The sequence below is a fragment of the Cricetulus griseus genome, chromosome 3 (assembly GCF_003668045.3).
Source record: "Cricetulus griseus strain 17A/GY chromosome 3, alternate assembly CriGri-PICRH-1.0, whole genome shotgun sequence".
In the NCBI taxonomy this organism is placed as follows: Eukaryota; Metazoa; Chordata; class Mammalia; order Rodentia; family Cricetidae; genus Cricetulus; species Cricetulus griseus.
This window is the reverse complement of record NC_048596.1, coordinates 239,572,747-239,592,286: the sequence shown is the minus strand read 5'-3', so window position 1 is coordinate 239,592,286 and position 19,540 is coordinate 239,572,747. Positions and strand designations below refer to the sequence as shown.

Sequence of the window (19,540 nt, the reverse complement as noted above, 5' to 3'; positions counted from 1 at the left end):
GTTTTATTCGTGCCTCCGGGTTTCTACACTGAGCTCCTTCCCCGACTTCCCTTCAATATGGACTTTTAAGCACTAAGCCCTTTCATCCCCAAGTTGCTTTTGATCATAGTATGTGCTGCCCAGCTAAAGCCATCTGAGAGGAGGGAATCTCAATTAAGAAAATGCCTCCAAAGATTGTGTTGTAGGGCATTGGTAGGGGAGATCCCAGACTATTGTTTGTAGTGCCAGCCCTAGGCTGGGGTCCTGAGTTCGATAAGAAAACAGGCCTAGCAAGCTATGAGAAGCAATCCAGTAAGCAGCATCCCTCCATGGCCTCTGCATGAGTTCCTGCCTCCAAGATCCTGCCTTGTTTTAGTTCCTTTGTTGATTCCCTTCAGTGATGACTACAATGTGGACATATAAGCCAAGTAAACCCTTTCCTCCCCGACTTGCTTTGGTCATGTGTTTTATCACAGCAATAGTAACCCTAACTAAGACTGTTACAGCAGTAGTGAGCAACCTAAGACAACTGTCAAACCTTTTTAAAAATATCAAAGATTTTTGTCTTTCAAGATTTGCCCAAGAAGATGCCCAGGACTTACTATCAATTCTCTGTGGGATTGACAATACCTTCACTGTCACACCACTGAGCTGGACAGATTGTTTTCTCCATAGGAAATAAAATTGTGGTTATTTGTAAAATGTATGCCAATTATTTGGAATTTTTAGTTATAACAACATCTCCTTTTTATAGATTGCTTGCAGAAACTACTTTGTAGCATGCCCTTTTATAATAAAGAACAAAAACATTCACAGAAAGTATAATCCAAGGAAGACTCTTAAATTTATAAGTCATTTTTGTTATAATGGGTAGGCATTTTTCTTTTGTGAGAAGTGATGTCTCATGTGGGGATCTAATTAGAATATTTCTTATTTAATTATTACTGTGTTAATGAAAAAGTAAATTGTATTTGCAGATAATAGTTTCTCTTGACTTATTTGACAAATTATCTCTGGCTTTTTACTTTTCAAGAACTGCCTGACTGTTGAAAACCTGTGTACTATTATGTGGATCAAGTCATATTCATTTATTTGTATATTTACTTACATATTTATTGTTTATATGTGTGCATGCATGTGCATGCATGCATGCATCCAGAGATCAATCTCAAATGTTGTCCTCAGGATCCATCCTTATTTTTGGAGATAATATTTCTAGGACTTGGAGCCCACTGTGATCACAGGCTGTCTGGCCTGTGAATTTTAGCCACCTGCCATCTCCACCATCCCAGCAGTGGGATTACAAGTGCACAAAGGTATGATAGGCTTTTTTTACATGGAGCTTCTGACTGAATTAAGATTCTCTGGTTGTATTGAAAATATTTTAGCATGTTACAGATGGAGCTCTCTCTCTACTCTGTAGGAAATGCCTTGTTGTTTGATTCTACAAATACGTGAGCTTCAAGATCCAAGAATTTTAACATGTTATATTTGGGACTTGTTACTTAGAATACGTGATCATATTGATGGGATCTGATTAACTGGGGTTGATCTTTGTGCTATCTTTAAAAAAAAAATCCTGACACCTACAGCTAAACCTTGAACTGAACTGAAATCCAGATGCAGAGAAGGTGGACTGATAAGCAAAAGGGTCCATACCAGGTTGGTGAAACCCACAGAAACAGCTGACCTGAACAACAGTGAACTCCTGGTCCCCAGACTGATAGCCAGGAAACCAGCATGGGACTGATCCAGACCCCCTGAATGTGAGTGTCAGTGAGGAGACCTTGGAAATCTATGGGACCTCTTGTAGTGGATCAGTAATTTTTGCTACCATAGAAATGGACTTTAGGAGCCCATCCCACATGGAGGGATATTCCCTGAGCCTAGACACAAGGGGATTGGCCTAGGTCCTATCCCAAAGAATATGACAGACTTTGAAGACCCCCTATGGGAGGCCTCACCCTCCCTGGGGAGCAGAAAGGGTATGGAATAGGTAGGGTGTTAGTGGCAGGGGGCAGGGGAGGAGGGGAGGGAGAGGGACCTGGGATTGACATGTAAAATAATTTTCTTTCTAATAAAAGAAGGGGAAAAATCCTGAAAAAACTATTGTTTGAATTATGATTACACAGAAAATGTTTTGATTGCTCCTAAAAATAAGTAAGCTCAAACCTAGATCAAGGACCCTGTGGAGGCAAATAATTGACTTACTGCTTATCATACATTTTTGCATATAGGAAAAGTAAATTTTCTTTTAATTTAACAACACACCTTTCACCTGTTTTCATTTCCTTTCATGTCTTTCCTTTATTTAAGCTATCTTGTTGTCCAGTCAGGCAAAATTAGTCAAGTTCAGTGTGCAAAGGATGCCTTCCCAGTTAGTCTGGGTTAAAGACAGCCAGCTCAGCACTGGGAAGTAGAACCTGAGTTTGTATTCCCAGAAAGTGTTCGGAGTCCCATTTGGGAGGAAGCCAACTAGTTGGACATCTAATGAGTACATTAAAAATGACCATGTTTATATTTATTATGAAAACAAAATTATCATCTCATACTTTCAGTGTTAATTAGGCCCTTTCACCTGTGTTAAATGACTTAAATAATCTAAAAGACAGCAGGAAAGAATAGCAATAGAATTATGAATGGCATTATCAGGGTGTTTTTGAAAGAATCAAAGTAGTTAATAAAGGAACTGTAAAAAGGAAACAATAAAACATATATATATTATTATCGTTATTATATGAGATTCACAACAGTCACTGGCAAAAGGAAACTGTGAAAAAATAATGTGTGATTGTAAAATTTTGAAAAAATAATATATGATTGTAAAAATCAGTATGTTGAGTGGGACTGTTTTGCTAGAATCCTGAGGTCTGAAATTATCAACATACTGAGTTTCGCTATTTTAGACATCAGAGAAATGTAATCAAAGCATAAGTTAAATCACTCATTCTTTGTCTTTCAGAAAATATTTTTTAAGGAAAGCAGGCAAAGTTTCCCCATCATCATGACATGTACAGTCTAGCCAAAGGAAGAAGATAAAAATGGTAGATTTTTTAAAAGTACAATAGAAGAAAGAAACAGAACCTAAAGAGGGCTAAGATGTGGTAGAACAAAGTGGCAGTTGCCCTGTGGGGATGTCACTGGAGCATTGAGTTGGTCTCTTTTATGTGACAGGATTCAGAATACTATTGTGGCACCATCATGGGGTTCTGAACTGTGAAGTAGCAAGAAACAAGCTTGGGAACAAGGAAGCAAGCAAGTGTGGGTGCAATTATTTCTCTCTGTTCATGACTGTGAATGTGATATGACTAACTGTTTGAAGCCCCTGCCACTGTGACTTCACTACTATGATGGACAGTAATCTGGAGTTGTGAGCTACAATAAACCCCGTCTCCCCTAAGATTCTGTTTGAAAAGAATTTGTTAGAGCAACTGAAATAAAACAAGGACAGACATGCTGTGGTTATGACAGATCTGCTCAGAAGATCTGAGGGACAGTAGTGAATGATTCAAGGCTATTTCAGGAAGGACAGTGTTCCATGCAGAGCAAAGAGTGGACAGAGACACTTAGAAGAAGTGTGTTGTAAGAGTCCAGAGGTCTATGTGGTTACAAAAAGTGAGGAGGGCTCAAAAGAGAGAGATCAAGGGAAGCTGTATGGCAGAGGCAGAACCTGTAGCTCATTGTTGAAGAATAAAATAAGAATGACTTCACAGGACTTTGAGTAGAAGAATAAGATTATTGGAGTCAATTATTTAAAGGATGATTTTTCCACCTGCCGTGTTGAGAATACACCTTGCATGAAGCCCTTATACAGATCCAATCCTAGTGGTAGCTACACCAGGTTGGTTTTAAAAGTTGGTTGGATTCTGTATGCATTTTGAAGGTAATCAATAGAATTAGCTGATGAATTGGGCATGACATATTAAAAAAAAATGGAGTCAAGATGACTTGCTTTAGAAATGTGCACAAAATATAGCAGTCTGCAACCTTTGATTTCTCTCTAATGATTTCTCTTTTTTACATTCTGCAGGGCTTTGCTTCTTAATCTAGGAACATGGGAGATTTTTGGTTTTTTTATTTTGTTTATACTCTTTTGGCAGCTATATTTTGAAATGGCACTATATAGAAAATACTCTGGGGGATATCAAAATAAGGATCAATTCTGGTCTCAGGAAAATGACAAAGGATGATAAAATGGGGAAGAATTATGCATGACAATAAAGTAAATCAAAGATTATGGGGAGTCAAAGAAGAGATATTCCTTTGGGCTATGGGAAAAAGAAAGCTACACAAGGCATCCCAAATGTATCTTTGAAGACAGTATAGACTTGGGAATTGCCCAGGTAAGAAGCATCCCAGGCTGGCCTGTGGACCAGATCCAGAGGACAGCCAGTGTTCTTTAGCAGATGGAATGGCTGAGGGGGAAAGAGTGAACAAGTTGTGCTCATATTGTGGGATGCTTTGGACAAAGGAAGTGGCAGGAAAGATCAGACATGGGGGGCGCTATTTCATGGATGTGAGTTCTGTTAGATTCCATATTTCAAAGATACACCCATGCTGTTACAGAGAGGATGGTTTGCAGCAGCTGAGATGGGAGTCTGGAGAGCAAGGACCTCTTCAGACCTTCCCACCTGCACTGTCCAGGCAGAGGACAGAAATGGGAAGATCAGCTCTTCTGGCATGTAGTGAACACATCCTTGTTTTCTCAACAGCAGAGTTAGGGACCTGATTGTATTCAATCTTCTTTAAATATCATTATGATTTGTATGATTATAGAGATTCTTGGGAAAGAACAGGAAAAGGATGCAGAAATAAAGCTGATTCCTTTAATAAGGAACCAAGAAGTCCAGAAATTTATTAAGTTGCAAAGACTTTCAAAGATTTACAGAAGAACTTTCCAAAGCTCATTTGAGGTAAGAGCCACAAATAGCCACCTGCTCCAACTCCACTTGGTTCCTCTTCTCAAACAGAATCGAAATGCAATCTGGTTTCTATGACTGCAAACATCTTCCGGTATTTTCCTTAATGGAGCACAGAGGCAGAGGAGGTGAGCAGAAGGTCACTACTTTGAAGGTCTATGAAGCTGAAAATGTTCTGGCTACAGACTTCAGCTGAACCAATTTTGTTTTCCATGGTGAAGTCTAACCAAACAAACTCTTGGGAATGCACCCAAAGAGCTTGTATTGAACACTTGAATTTTAGAAGGCAAAGAAAGGAAAGAACTGATTGTTTTGGCAAAGAGCATGTTGTCAGCAAGGTGTTTCCTCACCCTTCTTAACATTTTCAGAAGTGTGAGAAGTGATTAGAAACAAATATGAGTATTGGGAAGAAGCTTTCAGACAGACCTCTTTCCCGCAGGGCATTTTCAGAATCCTCAGTAGAAAGTTTGGGCCATGTACTTGGAGGTGACACTGCCTGTCCACTAATGAATATGAATAGCATTTCCTTATGGGCCATGTATTTTTCCAATCGGAAATGGATAGTCTACTATGACATTTCAGTGGATTCAAATCAGATAGAGAAATCAAAATACTAGTTTCCTCATTCCTCTTTCAAATGAAAGATAAATGCCTTAATAGATTAGCAATCACAAAATATATAAGTATTTATAAAACAGCACCGCCTTTTAACACCATCTGCTGAAGAGCGGTATTTATTCAGCCACTGATATGAGAACAGATTTTCTTCCACATTATGCAGAGGGGAAGTACATCCTTGTACTAATAAGCATACACTTTGTATTTAGCCAGCATAAGTTCTAATGAAATTCTTTAGCTGATAAGCTGTGCAATTTTGATAACATTACTTACCATTACTTTCCCCTTTGATGAAATGATTTCATTATAATCATACCTTTTTAAGTCATTTGCTCATCTGACACAGTAATCTATGGAAAGCATTCTGCCAAATGCCTAACATGTGTAAGTATTCGATAAATAATAACTATTATCATGCAGCTTCAAAGTTTTTTGGATGTCTGGACTGAATTACTTTTTAAAAGGTTGCTCAGTGAAGGTCTCATCTGATTGCAGCAAATAGGTCTCTATACTAAATTGAGGTACAGATCACAATCAGGATGTAGCACACACACAGTGTTTTTAAACATGATGTAGTTTTTGCTCATGCTGTATGTGCTGTCCAGTGTGAGTTCACAGAGTCTCAGATCCCTGAAGTAGTTGCTAACTCCTATTTTGCTAGTCAAGAAAGGAGAGCCCTACACTTGCCATAAGCAAGTGAATGTTCTGCCTTGGAGGGTGTAGAATATCATCCACCACTCACACTTTATTAGAACTTGTGTGACTTGGCCCAACTGAACAAGGGTCAAAACATGTAATACAGTTATATTTCTAAAAGATAAAGGCTGGAAATTTTTTGAACAACATTGATTACTAACATAAAGCCACTGGAATAGCTGAAAAATAAGACTAATAAATGAATCCAACTAATAAAAGACTCTAATAAATAAAGCATGAGTCAAGTGCTGAAGAGTAGCTTAGTGGTTAAGAACACTAATTGCTCTTCCAGAGGACCTGAGTTCAGTTCCCAATACCCACATAGAGTGGCTCAGCTTCAGGAAGATCTGTTGCTTTGATTTCTGCAGGCACTTGCACTCATATACATATTCCTCCACAAGACACCCACAAGTACACATAATTAAAAATTAAAACCTGCTAAAACTATGGAGTCAAAATTCATTAGAATAGAGGTTACATAAAGTGTCTCTGAACTCCAAGTGAGGTACAGATGACCCAGCTCAGTTGATGGCACATACCACTTGTTGCCTTGAGATGCTGGAATGTGTGACCCCATAAGCAGTGCCATAGTTTAAGTTCTTTGGTTAAAGATGTCCCAAGCCATATTTATTCTGTTACAGCCTTCTTCCATGGTTACATGCTATTTAAATGGTCTTATCTGTTTTATCTTAAATCTAATGGGTTTAATGTGTTCTAACTGTATGGTCCCATTTGGCAAGTTGGCTGCTATGGTTGGGAGGCACTATATAAAAAATATTGTTATTATTATAGTGATGAATTCAAGTACTGAATGGAAAGTTGTGAAATCTTTTGATACTAAGCTATCATTATTTTTAGCAAAATGAAGTTTGGCTTCTTACTGCTCTAGTAAGCCCTGGAGATTAAATGCTTGCTATCCACAGCATGGATCTTAGCAAAGGGCCAAAGAAGTCAAAATAAAAACATTTTGAGATAATGTTTCATACATTATGTGACAGATGTTTGCTTTTAAGTATTTTTGAAAAGTTAATATAAGAATTTAAAAAGAAAAAATATAGTAAGCAAAACCAACATATTTTGTTTTAATTCTAGTTATTCTTACTGCCACTGATCACAATTGCCTGCCATGTTAACTTTAACCCTTTGTGCTGATCAGCTGCCATTTAGTGTGAGGCTGAGCAAGAGGCTGTTTCACTGTTTTGGAAATACATCATTAAGGCAGGAGGTGCATGCAGTTCTGGAAAAAGGGACTGTTCAAGTCCCTTCCCTCAGGATGATGTGGTATTATGTTCCCGTTACTTGAATATTCATTATGGTTTCCCACATGTTTTTGGCTACCTCTGTTTCCTGCAACTGTTTGTATTATTAAGTTGATCTGGCTTACAGATAAGTGGCTTGAACTTGGATAAATGGTAGCTTGGGATGCTCACGTAGATTGGGTAGATCTCCTTTCAGCCGAAGAATTATGGATGTTTTCTAAAGGGAGGTGAGACAAAACAGCCAGGGTTTTGTTACTAAAGGGCCTCAAACCACAGATGGAAAACTCCACATGGCTAGTCTGAGGAATTCTCTAGTGTGCCAGGCACTGGCCTTCCGTGTTTCTTGAACCAGACAGATTTCCAGAGAGCCCAGGGAAAACTTCATTTCTTTTGGGGTGAGCAGAAAGAAGGTCATTGGAAAGCATTGCCTCACAGAAATAGAATAAAACCGTTAGAAACTTGTGGTGCTGTGATTATATGACTTTCTACATGGGGAGCATTTGCACTTAACAAATTGATTTGAAAAGAGATATTAATGAATGCAGGCATAATAAGAAATCTAGAAGGATTCTGATCTAGGAAAAGGAAGAAGATAGACTGATGGAATGATAAAGTCTGAAGCTGTACTAATTCTGATTTAGGAGCCCTGAATTCAGTTCATTGTCAGAGTGAAATAATTCTTCCCACATTTTTGCTGCCCTTATACAAAGAAATCTTGTGGCAGAATCACAAAGGACTAGGATTCAGGAGTAAGGCTACCTGGAGCTCTGTTTCTTACTAGGTCTGCAACCCTGAGCAGTTCAATTCCCCTGACTCTCATTTTTCCCCATTTGCTAACTGGAGGTGATGAGATTGAGTTCTGGTTTTGTCCTAAGGACCAAATGAGCAAATACAAAAAGCACATGCAATGGTACCTGACATGTGGCTAATGTTTGTTAATGAAGTAGAAGAAGTGGCCTGTTTCTGAAGCACTTTCTACTTTAACAGGAGGAAAGTATAACATGGATTTCTACTATGGGCTTCATTGTGATTGTCTTTATTAGTACAAGGGGAATATGTCTCATTTAGTTTGGCCCTAAGGGAAGAGAGCTGTGAGTTGCTTTGTTTGTGTTTTCCTGTGGGGCTAGGAGATGATGGGAGTGGGGAAGATTAACCCAAACATACTATGCATGAAAATGCAATAGGAAAAACTTACTTTATATACCAATTTTTAAAAAAAAATCTAAAAGAACTTTGACAGTAGATAAAAGGCTACATTTCCAACTTGGATTGGGATGGATTTTTCTGCAATTTAAAAAATTAAATATGATCGTATTTATGGTTTCAATGCATCCCCTCTCTCTCCTCCCATGCACCACCATTTGTTCCCTTCCAAATCCATGGCTTCTTTTCCTTTAATCATGTATATGCAGGTACAACCTGATGGATTCCCTTAGTGTTTATTGGATATTTATATTTTCACTGGTATTGGATAACAAGTTAGGGGTTCATCTCTGGGGAAGACTAATTCCTCTCTTGGCATCATTAATTACTTGCAGCTCTTTGTTTCTGCGAAGGGACCACGAGACTTTCCCCTTCCACATAGGATGTCTATTGCTTTTGTCATTGTTTAGGTCCTTTTTAAGCAGACATATTTTTGAGTTTTCGTGGATGTAGTTGTTCTGTATGTTTAGGAGATTCAGTCTTGCACTAGAGCCCCTACTCCTTAGTCTCTTACAATCTTTTTGCCCTCTTTCCATCATGTTCCATGAAACTTAAATAGGTGCTGTGTTGTAGATGTATCAATTGGGGCTAGGTACCCAACCTACAATCAGTTGTTCTTTGCATTCTGACAAGTTGTGGAAGCCTCAGTATCAGAGATGTTGAATAAAAACAATTGCTTATATTGCTTTGGGGTGAAGACATTTCAATGACAAGTAACACACACACACACACACACACACACACACACACACACACACACACACACACACACACAGCAATCCATCCCTGAGTTTGAGAGTTAGAAAGTTAAATGTATTAAGACTTAATCCTTGATTGTCTCATAGGCACCCAAACTTAGTATATCCAAAGAATTCATGACTTCTTTTTTTTTTCTTCAACTTATCCATTCATTTAATCTTTCCTTCTGGACAGTGGCTATACCAGTTGTAATTTTGGTTTTTTTTGTTTTTGTTTTTTGTTTTTTGAGACAGAGTTTCTCTGTGTAGCTTTGGAGCCTATCCTGGCACTTGCTCTGGAGACCAGGCTGGCCTCAGACTCACAGAGATCCACCTGCCTCTGCCTCCCGAGTGCTGGGATTAAAGGCGTGCGCCACCAACGCCTGGCCAGTTGTTATTTTTTAAATGCAGAGGATTCCCTTTCCATTCTTTTCCCGTTACTGTGTATATTGTTTCTTTTTTATTGCTATGATAAAATACCTTGACCAAGGCTAGCTACAGAAAGAAGGGTTTACTGAGCTTATTGTTTCAGAGAGTTAGAGTCCTTGATGATGGAATGAAAGCATGTCAGCAGAAGCAGGAAGTTGAGGACTCACATCTTCACCTGCAAAAATACCCAGCAAGGACAGCAAACTATATTTGGCACAGGTCTTTAAACCCCCAAAATCTGGCCCAATGACACACTTCCTCCAGTAAAGCCATATCTCCTTAAACTACCCAAACAATTCCATCAACTGAGATCCAAATACTCAAATGTTTGAGACAATGAGGGATATCTCATTCAAACCTCCGCATTCTGCTTCTTGGCCTCTATAGAGCTGTGGTTATGTAATAATGCAAAATGCATTCAGTCTAACTTCGGCAATTCCCATAATATTTCACAACCACAACACTTCTTAAAATTTCCAAGATTAATATCTCTTCTGAGACTCCTGAAAATGTCTAAAAGCAAATTATATACTTCAAATATATAATGGCACTATATTATATATATATATATATATATATATATATATATATATATATTATCACTCAAAAAGGAAAGAATGGGGGTATAGTGAAAAAATGCTCGATCAAAATAAGACCGAACCAAGCAGGAAAAACACCCTCTTGTCTGGTATCAAAGGTCTTATATTTCTTTGGCTTTGTTGGCTGCAACATATACCACCCTATTGGACTGGTTCTTCTCTCTGAATGAAGCTCTCCCTACATATATCTCACAGCTCTGGCATCTCAGCATTTTGGGGTCTTCAGTGCAATCCAGACTTCACTTATGCAGCTTTATGCAATGGCCTCTCAGGGCCTCTTGCCCTCTCAGGCCTTTTATGCAGAGACTCATGTGATGGAAAATTGAACCACATTACTACCAACTTATGTCTGTAGTTGCTTTCCAGAAGCAGAAAATGCCTTATACTCTCTTTTACAAGTTGGAAGACAAATGAGTGAGGACATGTCCAGAGGGTACCCTTCTTGTTATTCCAGTGTAGATCAACCACCAAATCAATATTAGCTCTCCCTGCAAAATACTTTTAAATTTAGCCTCAGGCAAGTTCTTAGGACATAGGCTGAAATCAGACAGTTTTTATTTTTTTCCCTGCTAATATTGTTCCTCTCTGAAAACCTCTTAAGCTGAGCCCCCTTAGTTCATATAGCTCTTAACACTATTGTCTTCCAAACACCTGCTAGGATGACCCATTAAGTTCCACTTATACCCTTCAATCATGTCTCTAATCCAAAGTTACAGTTATCCACATTACTCCAAAAATAGTATTGTCAGTTCTGTCACAGCAATAGCCCTCTCTCTAGTACCAACTTCTGTGTTGGTTATTTTCTATTGCTGTGATAAAAAAACCATGACTAAGAATATATATATATATATATATATATATATATATATATATATATATATATATATATATTGGGCTTACCATTTCTGAGGTCAGAATCCATGATGGTGGAACAAAGACATGGCAGCAGGAGCAAAAAGCTAACAGCTCACATCCTCACCCACAAACACCTAGAAGAGACTTAACTATCAAAGCCTGCCCAGTGACTTCAATTTTGCCTTCTTTTATTGTTTCATTTATTTATTTGTCACTTCCTTTCCCATTATGCTCATCTCATTATTCTCTTGTAGCCTTGGTTTATAATGATCTTATGATTTGTATCAGACTATAGCAGTTTACGTATTTCTTTTTGTTGTTGCAAATTATAATCCTTCTATGTCCGCAGGGCCAAAAGTAATGTATTTAAGAGTAATACATAATGAAATAATCTAGACCAAATCTTGACAGAGAGATAAGTACTCAAATATTGAAAGCAAAATAAATTAATGGATAAATTCACTAGCATGTGAATAAGATTTATTCAAACATATTTAATTGCTAGCAATAATTAGTTCAATAATTTTTGAATGAGAGCATGTAGACCATAAAGTCTAAGGACTGGCAATTTTATTATTGTTATTAATTTTTTCATACAACATATTTTGTTCATATTATTTTCCATCTCTCAGCTTCTCCCAGATCTTCCCTATCACCTACCAACCCAAACTAATGTTGTCTTGTTCTTTCAAAATAAAACTTAAAAAAACCCTAAAACCTATCAATTGAACAAACAAAACAATAGAAGTAAAAACAAACAAAAACATGAACTCCATTTTGTGGTGGTCAATTACTCCTGTACATGGAGCTTTCCCTGGGGTGTAGTTGATATCCTCAGTGTCACTTCACTGAAGAAAACTGATTTTCCCTTTGCCAGCAGGTATCAATCATAAATAGTTTCTTGATTAGAATTAAAACTTTGTGTCTACTTCTCTGTGCTAGGATTTTGTCTAAGACTGGAATTCTTATACTGGGTCTATCACTGATTATAATACTGGGTCCCTAGAAAACCAGTGTACTCTGTAAATCCTCAGTTTTCTCATCTGTACAATGTAGGCTGCAATAGTCTTTACCATATAAATAGAGAGATCCTGTGACTTAGGAAATCAGAAGCAAAGTCCACACTCATAAGCATCAAAGAAAGGAGGCTTGCATCATTTCTTTTTTATCATGGGAACCATGAAAGGCAATGAAGACCCAACTAGCAAACACAACTGGTATTTTTCCCACATCCATCAGAGATACAGGCAATGAACCAAACCATTTAATATATTCTTCTAAAAGCTGTGCAAAATGGTATAAAAGGTATTAGGGGGCTACTCAAATGGACTTCATGACATCAAGTTCACATGTGGTTTTCTTTGCCTACATTCCAAACATGACAAAATCTAGACAAAACTTTGGGTCTGCTTTGTTTTTAGATCTTGACTTTTCTTTTTCATTTTTCCATAGTTTGTAATTATTAATTCTTTCTTGTATGATGGAAATTTATCATTATTGTGGTTTTCCTGCCTTTTTGTTATACCATGTATATTGTTAAAGCATTCCTTATCTTCCATAGACTTTCCCTTTAAAGGCCTTTATTCTCTGACCCTGCCTTGCTGGCTCAGATCCAAATTGTCAAACTAAGACTATCCTCTATACCCTTAAGTAAGGGCTTTTTCCTCCCCATGCTCTTTTTCTTCCAATTGTTGTCTTCTCCATCTTTTCCTGCATTTTACTGGAACCACGTTGAAGCACCTTGGTAGATTTAGTTTTTGAAAGTGAAAATGTCTTCGTATTTGAGTAATCATCTTACTGTCTTCATTTTTAACTAATTATTAGACTGGATATACAATTACAGATTTAACAAAATTGCCTTTAGAAAGTTGAATCCACACCATTTTCTTCTAGTTTTCAGTAGAAACTAGTGAAACAGTTGAGTATTCTGATGTTGCTTTTTTTATTTAGTAACAATTATTTTACAAATCAATCCCCCGTTTCCTCTTCCTCTCATCCTCCCATGTCCACTCCCAACCCATCCCCACCTGCCATTTTAATGCTGCCTAATAATATTTTATGTGAAATATAAAGATGTAAATATTTTTTTTCATCCCCTATATTGGGTTTCCCATTGACTAAATATGGTAACTTGCCTTCTTTCTATTCGTTGTAGCATTCTCGGGACAGACACTCCTCACCATCATCATCATCTTTCTTTTACTTCTTTAGGGGATCCTGGTCCATTTTCTGAGAACTCTTGACTTCTTTCTCACATTTTTTTCATTCTATTTATGCCTGTCTTAAATGCTTGGAATATCTTTTGCTTTATTTTCTAAGTTTCTAATTTGGAATATAACACAGCAATTGTAAGCATTAAATATTGTAAATTTTGTCTCTGTAGCATTCTCTTATTGATTTTGTTTAAGCCATTTCTGGTTGACCCAGTGTTTTCCTTTGCTGTTCTATGTGATCTTAGTATTCCTGATGGTCTTTGGCTGATTGTTTAGTAAAGAATGAAGGTTTAGATGTCTAGCACTGGCTGTTTATCCTAAAGAAATATTTTTCACTCTTGTTGAATCTAACATGAGCAATAATTCTTGAGTCAAGGTAATTTGTCTGTAAACACTTAAATTTAAGGATGGTTGGAACAGACTAAGACTATGGGGATCCTCAATTTTAGAAATAAGGAGGGATTTTACTAGGGGACTAGTAGTATAGTGTTTCCTGAGAATCCTTCTTGAACTTTTTTTTTTTTAACAACAGACTGATATTTTGTTTGTAGTTCAATACTGATGAACTCTAATTTTACAAAGATTGCACAAGCAGAACTAAATGAGATCAGCTATTTGACATTGAGACATGCAACCCTCTGATTTTAGTTCTGTTTCTACTGCCAGTCTGTCTTTCTCATGACCACTGATTTTAAGATCAAAGACTCTGACATATTAAAGCAAAATAATTGCCATTCATCTCTTCTCAGTCTTCCAATGTGTAATGTGTTTCTGTCCTCCCTTAGTGGGCAGGAACTAGCTCTGACAATACCCTCCAATACAGTGTACTCCAGGAAAATGTGAGAAGGAAATGAACTCTGCTACACTTCAGAGAAAGGAAAAGTTTAAGCACAAGTCATAAGTTATCCTTGGTCTATAGAGGAGGGCATGTAGTAGGAAAATATTGAATGTGGCAGTATCAGCCCATATCTGGATGTTGTCTCTGTCAGATGGTGTGCAAATAAGTATTAATATAATTCCCCCAAAGACGTTTCTGTTATACTGATGGAAATTTATACATACTTTGGTTGATTTGTTCTTGTGAAGTTCTCAAATCAAGAGTGGGCTACAAAAGGTGTAGCTGCTCAGTGATAGAGTGTTTGTCTAGCATTCTCAGAGCCCTGGGTTCAGTTCCAATTGAGAGAGAGAGAGAGAGAGAGAGAGAGAGAGAGAGAGAGAGAGAGAGAGAGAGAGAGAGAGAGAGAGACAGAGAGAGACAGAGAGAGACAGAGACAGAGACAGAGACAGAGACAGAGACAGAGACAGAGACAGACAGAGACAGACAGAGACAGAGACAGAGACAGAGAGAGATTAGAAAAAAGTGTGATTAAAATGTAGAATGTCAAGCAGAGCTGGCTTTGATCTGTTATCCCATATACCACCGTGGTTGATTTGGCTGATCTAGCTGGTTAGTTAGATGTTCCCTTTTTCCTTCAACATTTCATGTGTGTCTCTCCCAAAGCTTTGTACCACTATCAAAGAAGATGACCTTCCCAGAAGGATGAAGACCAATTTTCAGTCAAGAGTACATGAATAGCTAGCTGTTCTTTCTCGATAGAATCTTCAAATAAGTTCTCACGGGAAACAAATGTGCCACTTTCCAAACTCTTGCTGGGGCACCTACCTGATTTGCAACACTGAAGCCTAATCAAGAGAGATTTAAAAGAGAGTCAGTATACAATGACGAAACAGATAAATTCTGTTGAGACATATTCCAAAATGCCCAGCTTTACCATGGAGGGGTGGGAAGCATCATGTTAGAAAAAATGAGCACACAGCTTTTAATGTGAGACCAATTTGGGGGGCTGCAGTTGCATCTTCATGCCATCAGCCATATGGCTTGTGCCAAACCTTTCCCAGCTTATTGTAGTTATGTGAAGAATGGGAACAATAAAACCAATTTTAGTCATTTTTTTTGAAAGTCTTGCTAGAATTCCTCTGTTTACAATGACTCAGTTCTGTCAAATTTCTGTCAGTAAATATCTTCATCCCCTTAAACTGCAAGATTCAAGAGAGATGTAGTGGCTTTCCTAAACATAATAGCCAGCAAGTTTTGTGTATTATTATGGGTTATGGAATTCTTACTTAGTGTTTTTTGTCTGTTTTCTCAATTAAATCCTTACCTCAAGCCTGTGTGGTAAACATTATTATATTACAGTTGTGGGGTATGAAGCTCTGAGTGGGTAAGTAATTTGCCCAAGATGGTTCTATTAAAAAGTGTAAATCCCAAGGTCCCAACACAAGCCTCCTTGACAGAGAAGCTTGGTCACATAGCTTCTAGTACCACAAAAAGCCAAGGGCAAGAGTCTGAGTCAGGATTTGACATATATTGAACTATATTTAAAACTGCACTGTGGACAATGAATTGCAGAACTCTGGGTTACCTTTATTTTGGGCCAGATTACTTGATTCACGGACATGTTTTGACTCTACAGTCATCGTGCTCTTGACTTCCCAGGTCTGTGTTTTACCCCGAAAGTGTTTGTGATGGGATATGTAGCCCACTGCATGGTTGATGTACACTTTGCAAAGTCATTGCACATTTAGATCAATGTGGGTTAAGAAAAATGACATTATGATCTGGATAGATGTCTCAGATATTAAAGGCTAGGCTCCCAACAACTAGAAACATCAAAAACCTCCTCCTGAACCCCAGCAAAACAAACCAATAAACAAACAAAAAACCCACAAAAAAACAAACAAAAAACATGGTGTGTGTGCAAGGGCATAAATAATATATGTAGAAAACCTTGTAGTACATTGGAAACACTTCATTACTTGAGTAATTAACTTCCCAGAGTCAGTCATTAACAGGCTTTTTCATTCCTTCCTTTGACAGGTCCAGCTGTGAGATACAGCAAGTTCAAGATGTCAGAGGCAAAGCCACCTCCTCTGTTGGGACAGCACACGAAACACATCCTGAAAGAGGTCCTCAGATATGATGACAGGGCTATCGGGGAGCTACTCGGCTCCGGTGTGATAGAACAACATGAAACCAAGTGACAGAGGAGAATGCATTAGAAAGCTGGCCCTGGCTAGCCCAGACTACGCTCTGTGCATGCCTTTCCCTGGTCTTGATCCCTCTGAATGGCAGAGTGAGAACTACAGATTTCTTGCCTGGCATCTCTGGGGTAACTTTAGAATTAAAGTCTAGTGCCAAATTAAAAGCTTACTACTTTGACTTTTTCCCCAGAAAATAATTTGTTGGTTTGTGGACTTTGATTAATTCTATTGTTTCCATCCAGAAGAAATGATGACCATTAGGTGATGGAATGCTGTTCTGATTTGATTCCTCCACACATGTATGGGAACATCATATTATAAACTGTAGTTTCGATTTGTCAATTGAAAATAAAACAAAACATAATTTTCTTTCTGAAAAAGCCCTCTTTATTCTAATTTCCTTAATGCCCTAAAATGTTTGCCTGTCCCCCACACGAGCCTGAAAAAAAGCAGAACTCTTGACATTTTCTACTTGTACATAAAGTCCTCATTTAAATCTTTGTTAGGAAGTCAAAGCAATAAGCAGAATGACAGCCTCTGTGATTGATTTTAAACAGTATAACTTAATTTCAAGCCCACAAACCCTTTGTTAGTCTGTAATTTAAGCCACGAACTTTGCTGATGTCTGTTGTAAGGCTGAGCTCCACTCTGCCCGTAAGGAGTAAATATTTGCTTTATGTTGTATTTCCCTGGTGATATTGTGATGTGCAATGGAATATCAATTTCTACCTATTCATTTAGAGCATGAGTATTTGAGTACGTGAGAGGACATAGTGGTTCCTCCCTTGTTACCAAATTTTGAGACATAGCCAGATGCAACACTCTTTAAATAAATGTGAGGTGATGCCTCAAATGTTAAAGTGTAAAGAGTACCAAATGGGGACATGATAGGACATACTTCTTTGTAATTTGAAGATCTCTGTAGAAGATAGTAGCGTGTGTTTGTGTTTTGATTTGGCAGGAATTCCACTTATAGAAATATCTGTCTTGAAGATAAAAAGTGACCAGGATATGTAATTTAGAATGAATTGCCACAGAAAAGTACATAGGCCAGGTTCAGACCAGGACATCTGGTGCCACTTGGTCAGTGTCCTGGTATAATCTCCACTCATGGCCATTGGCACACATACTACAAAGCACTGGCATTATATGGTGATAGTAATTGAAAGTTAAATTACAGATGTTTGTCTTTCAAACTGATTCAAAGCTGGTTTTCATTTCATTTGGGATGGTTTGAGTCGCTTACTGGTTCTATAAGTTACCAAAATAAAAAGGATACCAAATAAAAAGTATTTCTACAGATTCTTCAGAGGAAAGCATCCTACTTTTGGGGACTCCCCCAACTGCAGTTTTGCTGTTCAACTTGTTGTACTCTGAAGAACCCCTGTTATTACTCCATTAGATATAATTTTGTCATAACATAGTAGTTTGATGCCTTCTGCATTCCTTTGCTTCAGTTCCTAATTTGTAAAGACACATATGAGATGTTCACATTAAACTAGTCGTTTAAAGATTTAATTATTTTATGTGTAAGAGTGTATTTCCTGCATGTGTGTACACATATCATTTGTATACCTGATGCCTGCAGAGTTCTGAAGATAACATTAATCCCCTGGAAACCAGATTGAGATGATTGTGAGCTACTATGTGGTTTAAAAACTGACATAGGTCTTCACAAGAACAGAGAGTGCTCTTAACCTTCAAACCATTGTTCCTGCCCCCAAGCCAGACATTTAAAGAAAATGTCTTTACAGTCACATGGTTCACATAGAAATCAGGAAAAGGTTGGGTGACAGAATTGATAAAACCACATGTCTTGAAAGCCAGATGCATCATTTGTTCCACTGAAACATAAAATCTCAAAATGCAAATATTCCTTATTGAGCAATAATTCTAAGTATGTGAATACCCATATGTAAGAGGATTCTGTCATACATAGGGCCAGAAAGTACCTCTTAAATTTTATATCAATAAAGACTGAAGTCTTCAAAAAGGATAGGACCTCCACTGAAGCATGACTGTGTCTCCAGATTCCTACCTCCACAGCTCAGAATGAACCCGGAGAACTTTGAATTTCTGGTCACTCACCCAACTTAAAGCATCTACTCCTCTCATTTAAAAAAAAAGAAGTTCAGGCTGTACTTCAAATTCACATTGATTATCAGTCCTGAAAGAAACACTGTGCTTACTAAAATTTTAAAATTTCTAGCAATATGCCCCAGATCAAATTATGCTTATAAACAAATGTGCTGTTTTAATTATCAGAGCTGGTTATTTTACACAGTCCCCAAAATAACACACTACTAAGATACCATATGCTCAAGTTCAATTTGTGTCAAGGCCTGCCTTCTGGAAGGTTATGCCTGTGGTTGGCCTCAAAAACTCCTTGAAAATCAGTGAGTTAATTGTTCCAGAATTGGAGATATGTCCACAAGCAAATGGGCTTGTTTTTTTCTGAAAATTTTTCTACCATAATTTTCTTGTTAATCAACACATTTTCCTTTGGTAAATAGCCTGATATGCTGAATGTTCTTTTAGCAGAAACAAAACGAACATTGATGACTCTTGTATGAACGCTGAACTAACTCCCCATCTGATCTTGTGTTTGAGACACCCAATGGTATTAAAGATATAGTCATGATTGGAGAAACAAAGGAGGTCTTATATTGGCTGTTTGATATTACAACCTTAGACCACTATTCTCGGATATCACTCTATGAAAGGATCTCTTTGTGAAGATCTCACAACTTCTAGTTTTAAATCTTCTTACAGAAATGTTTACCCATCAGATAAATTTGATGTTACATTTCTGACTTGTGTCTTACTTAAGAAAATTGCCTAATTTAAAATCTATGTAGACAGAGGGTATAGTTTGGTGTTAGAGCACTAGACTAGCATATATGAGGCCTCAGGCTTACTCCTCAATCCTACAAAAACAGATTATTAAAAACTACATAGATGTGAGTCTTCCTGATTATCCTCTTAGAGGGC

General features: G+C 37.6%; 1 protein-coding gene across 2 annotated transcripts in view; it reads left to right on the top strand.

Moving 5' to 3' along the window:
* The window catches only part of Sugct (succinyl-CoA:glutarate-CoA transferase), a 755,657-nt gene extending 737,590 nt beyond the window's left edge, over positions 1 to 18,067 (top strand). For both annotated transcript variants that reach the window (XM_027409391.2, XM_027409390.2), the window contains one exon: positions 16,386 to 18,067. In XM_027409391.2, the coding sequence (XP_027265192.1) occupies positions 16,386 to 16,549 (164 nt within the window). In that variant the 3' untranslated portion in view covers positions 16,550 to 18,067. The remainder of the gene's footprint in view (positions 1 to 16,385) is intronic.
* Positions 18,068 to 19,540: the final 1,473 nt, after the last annotated feature.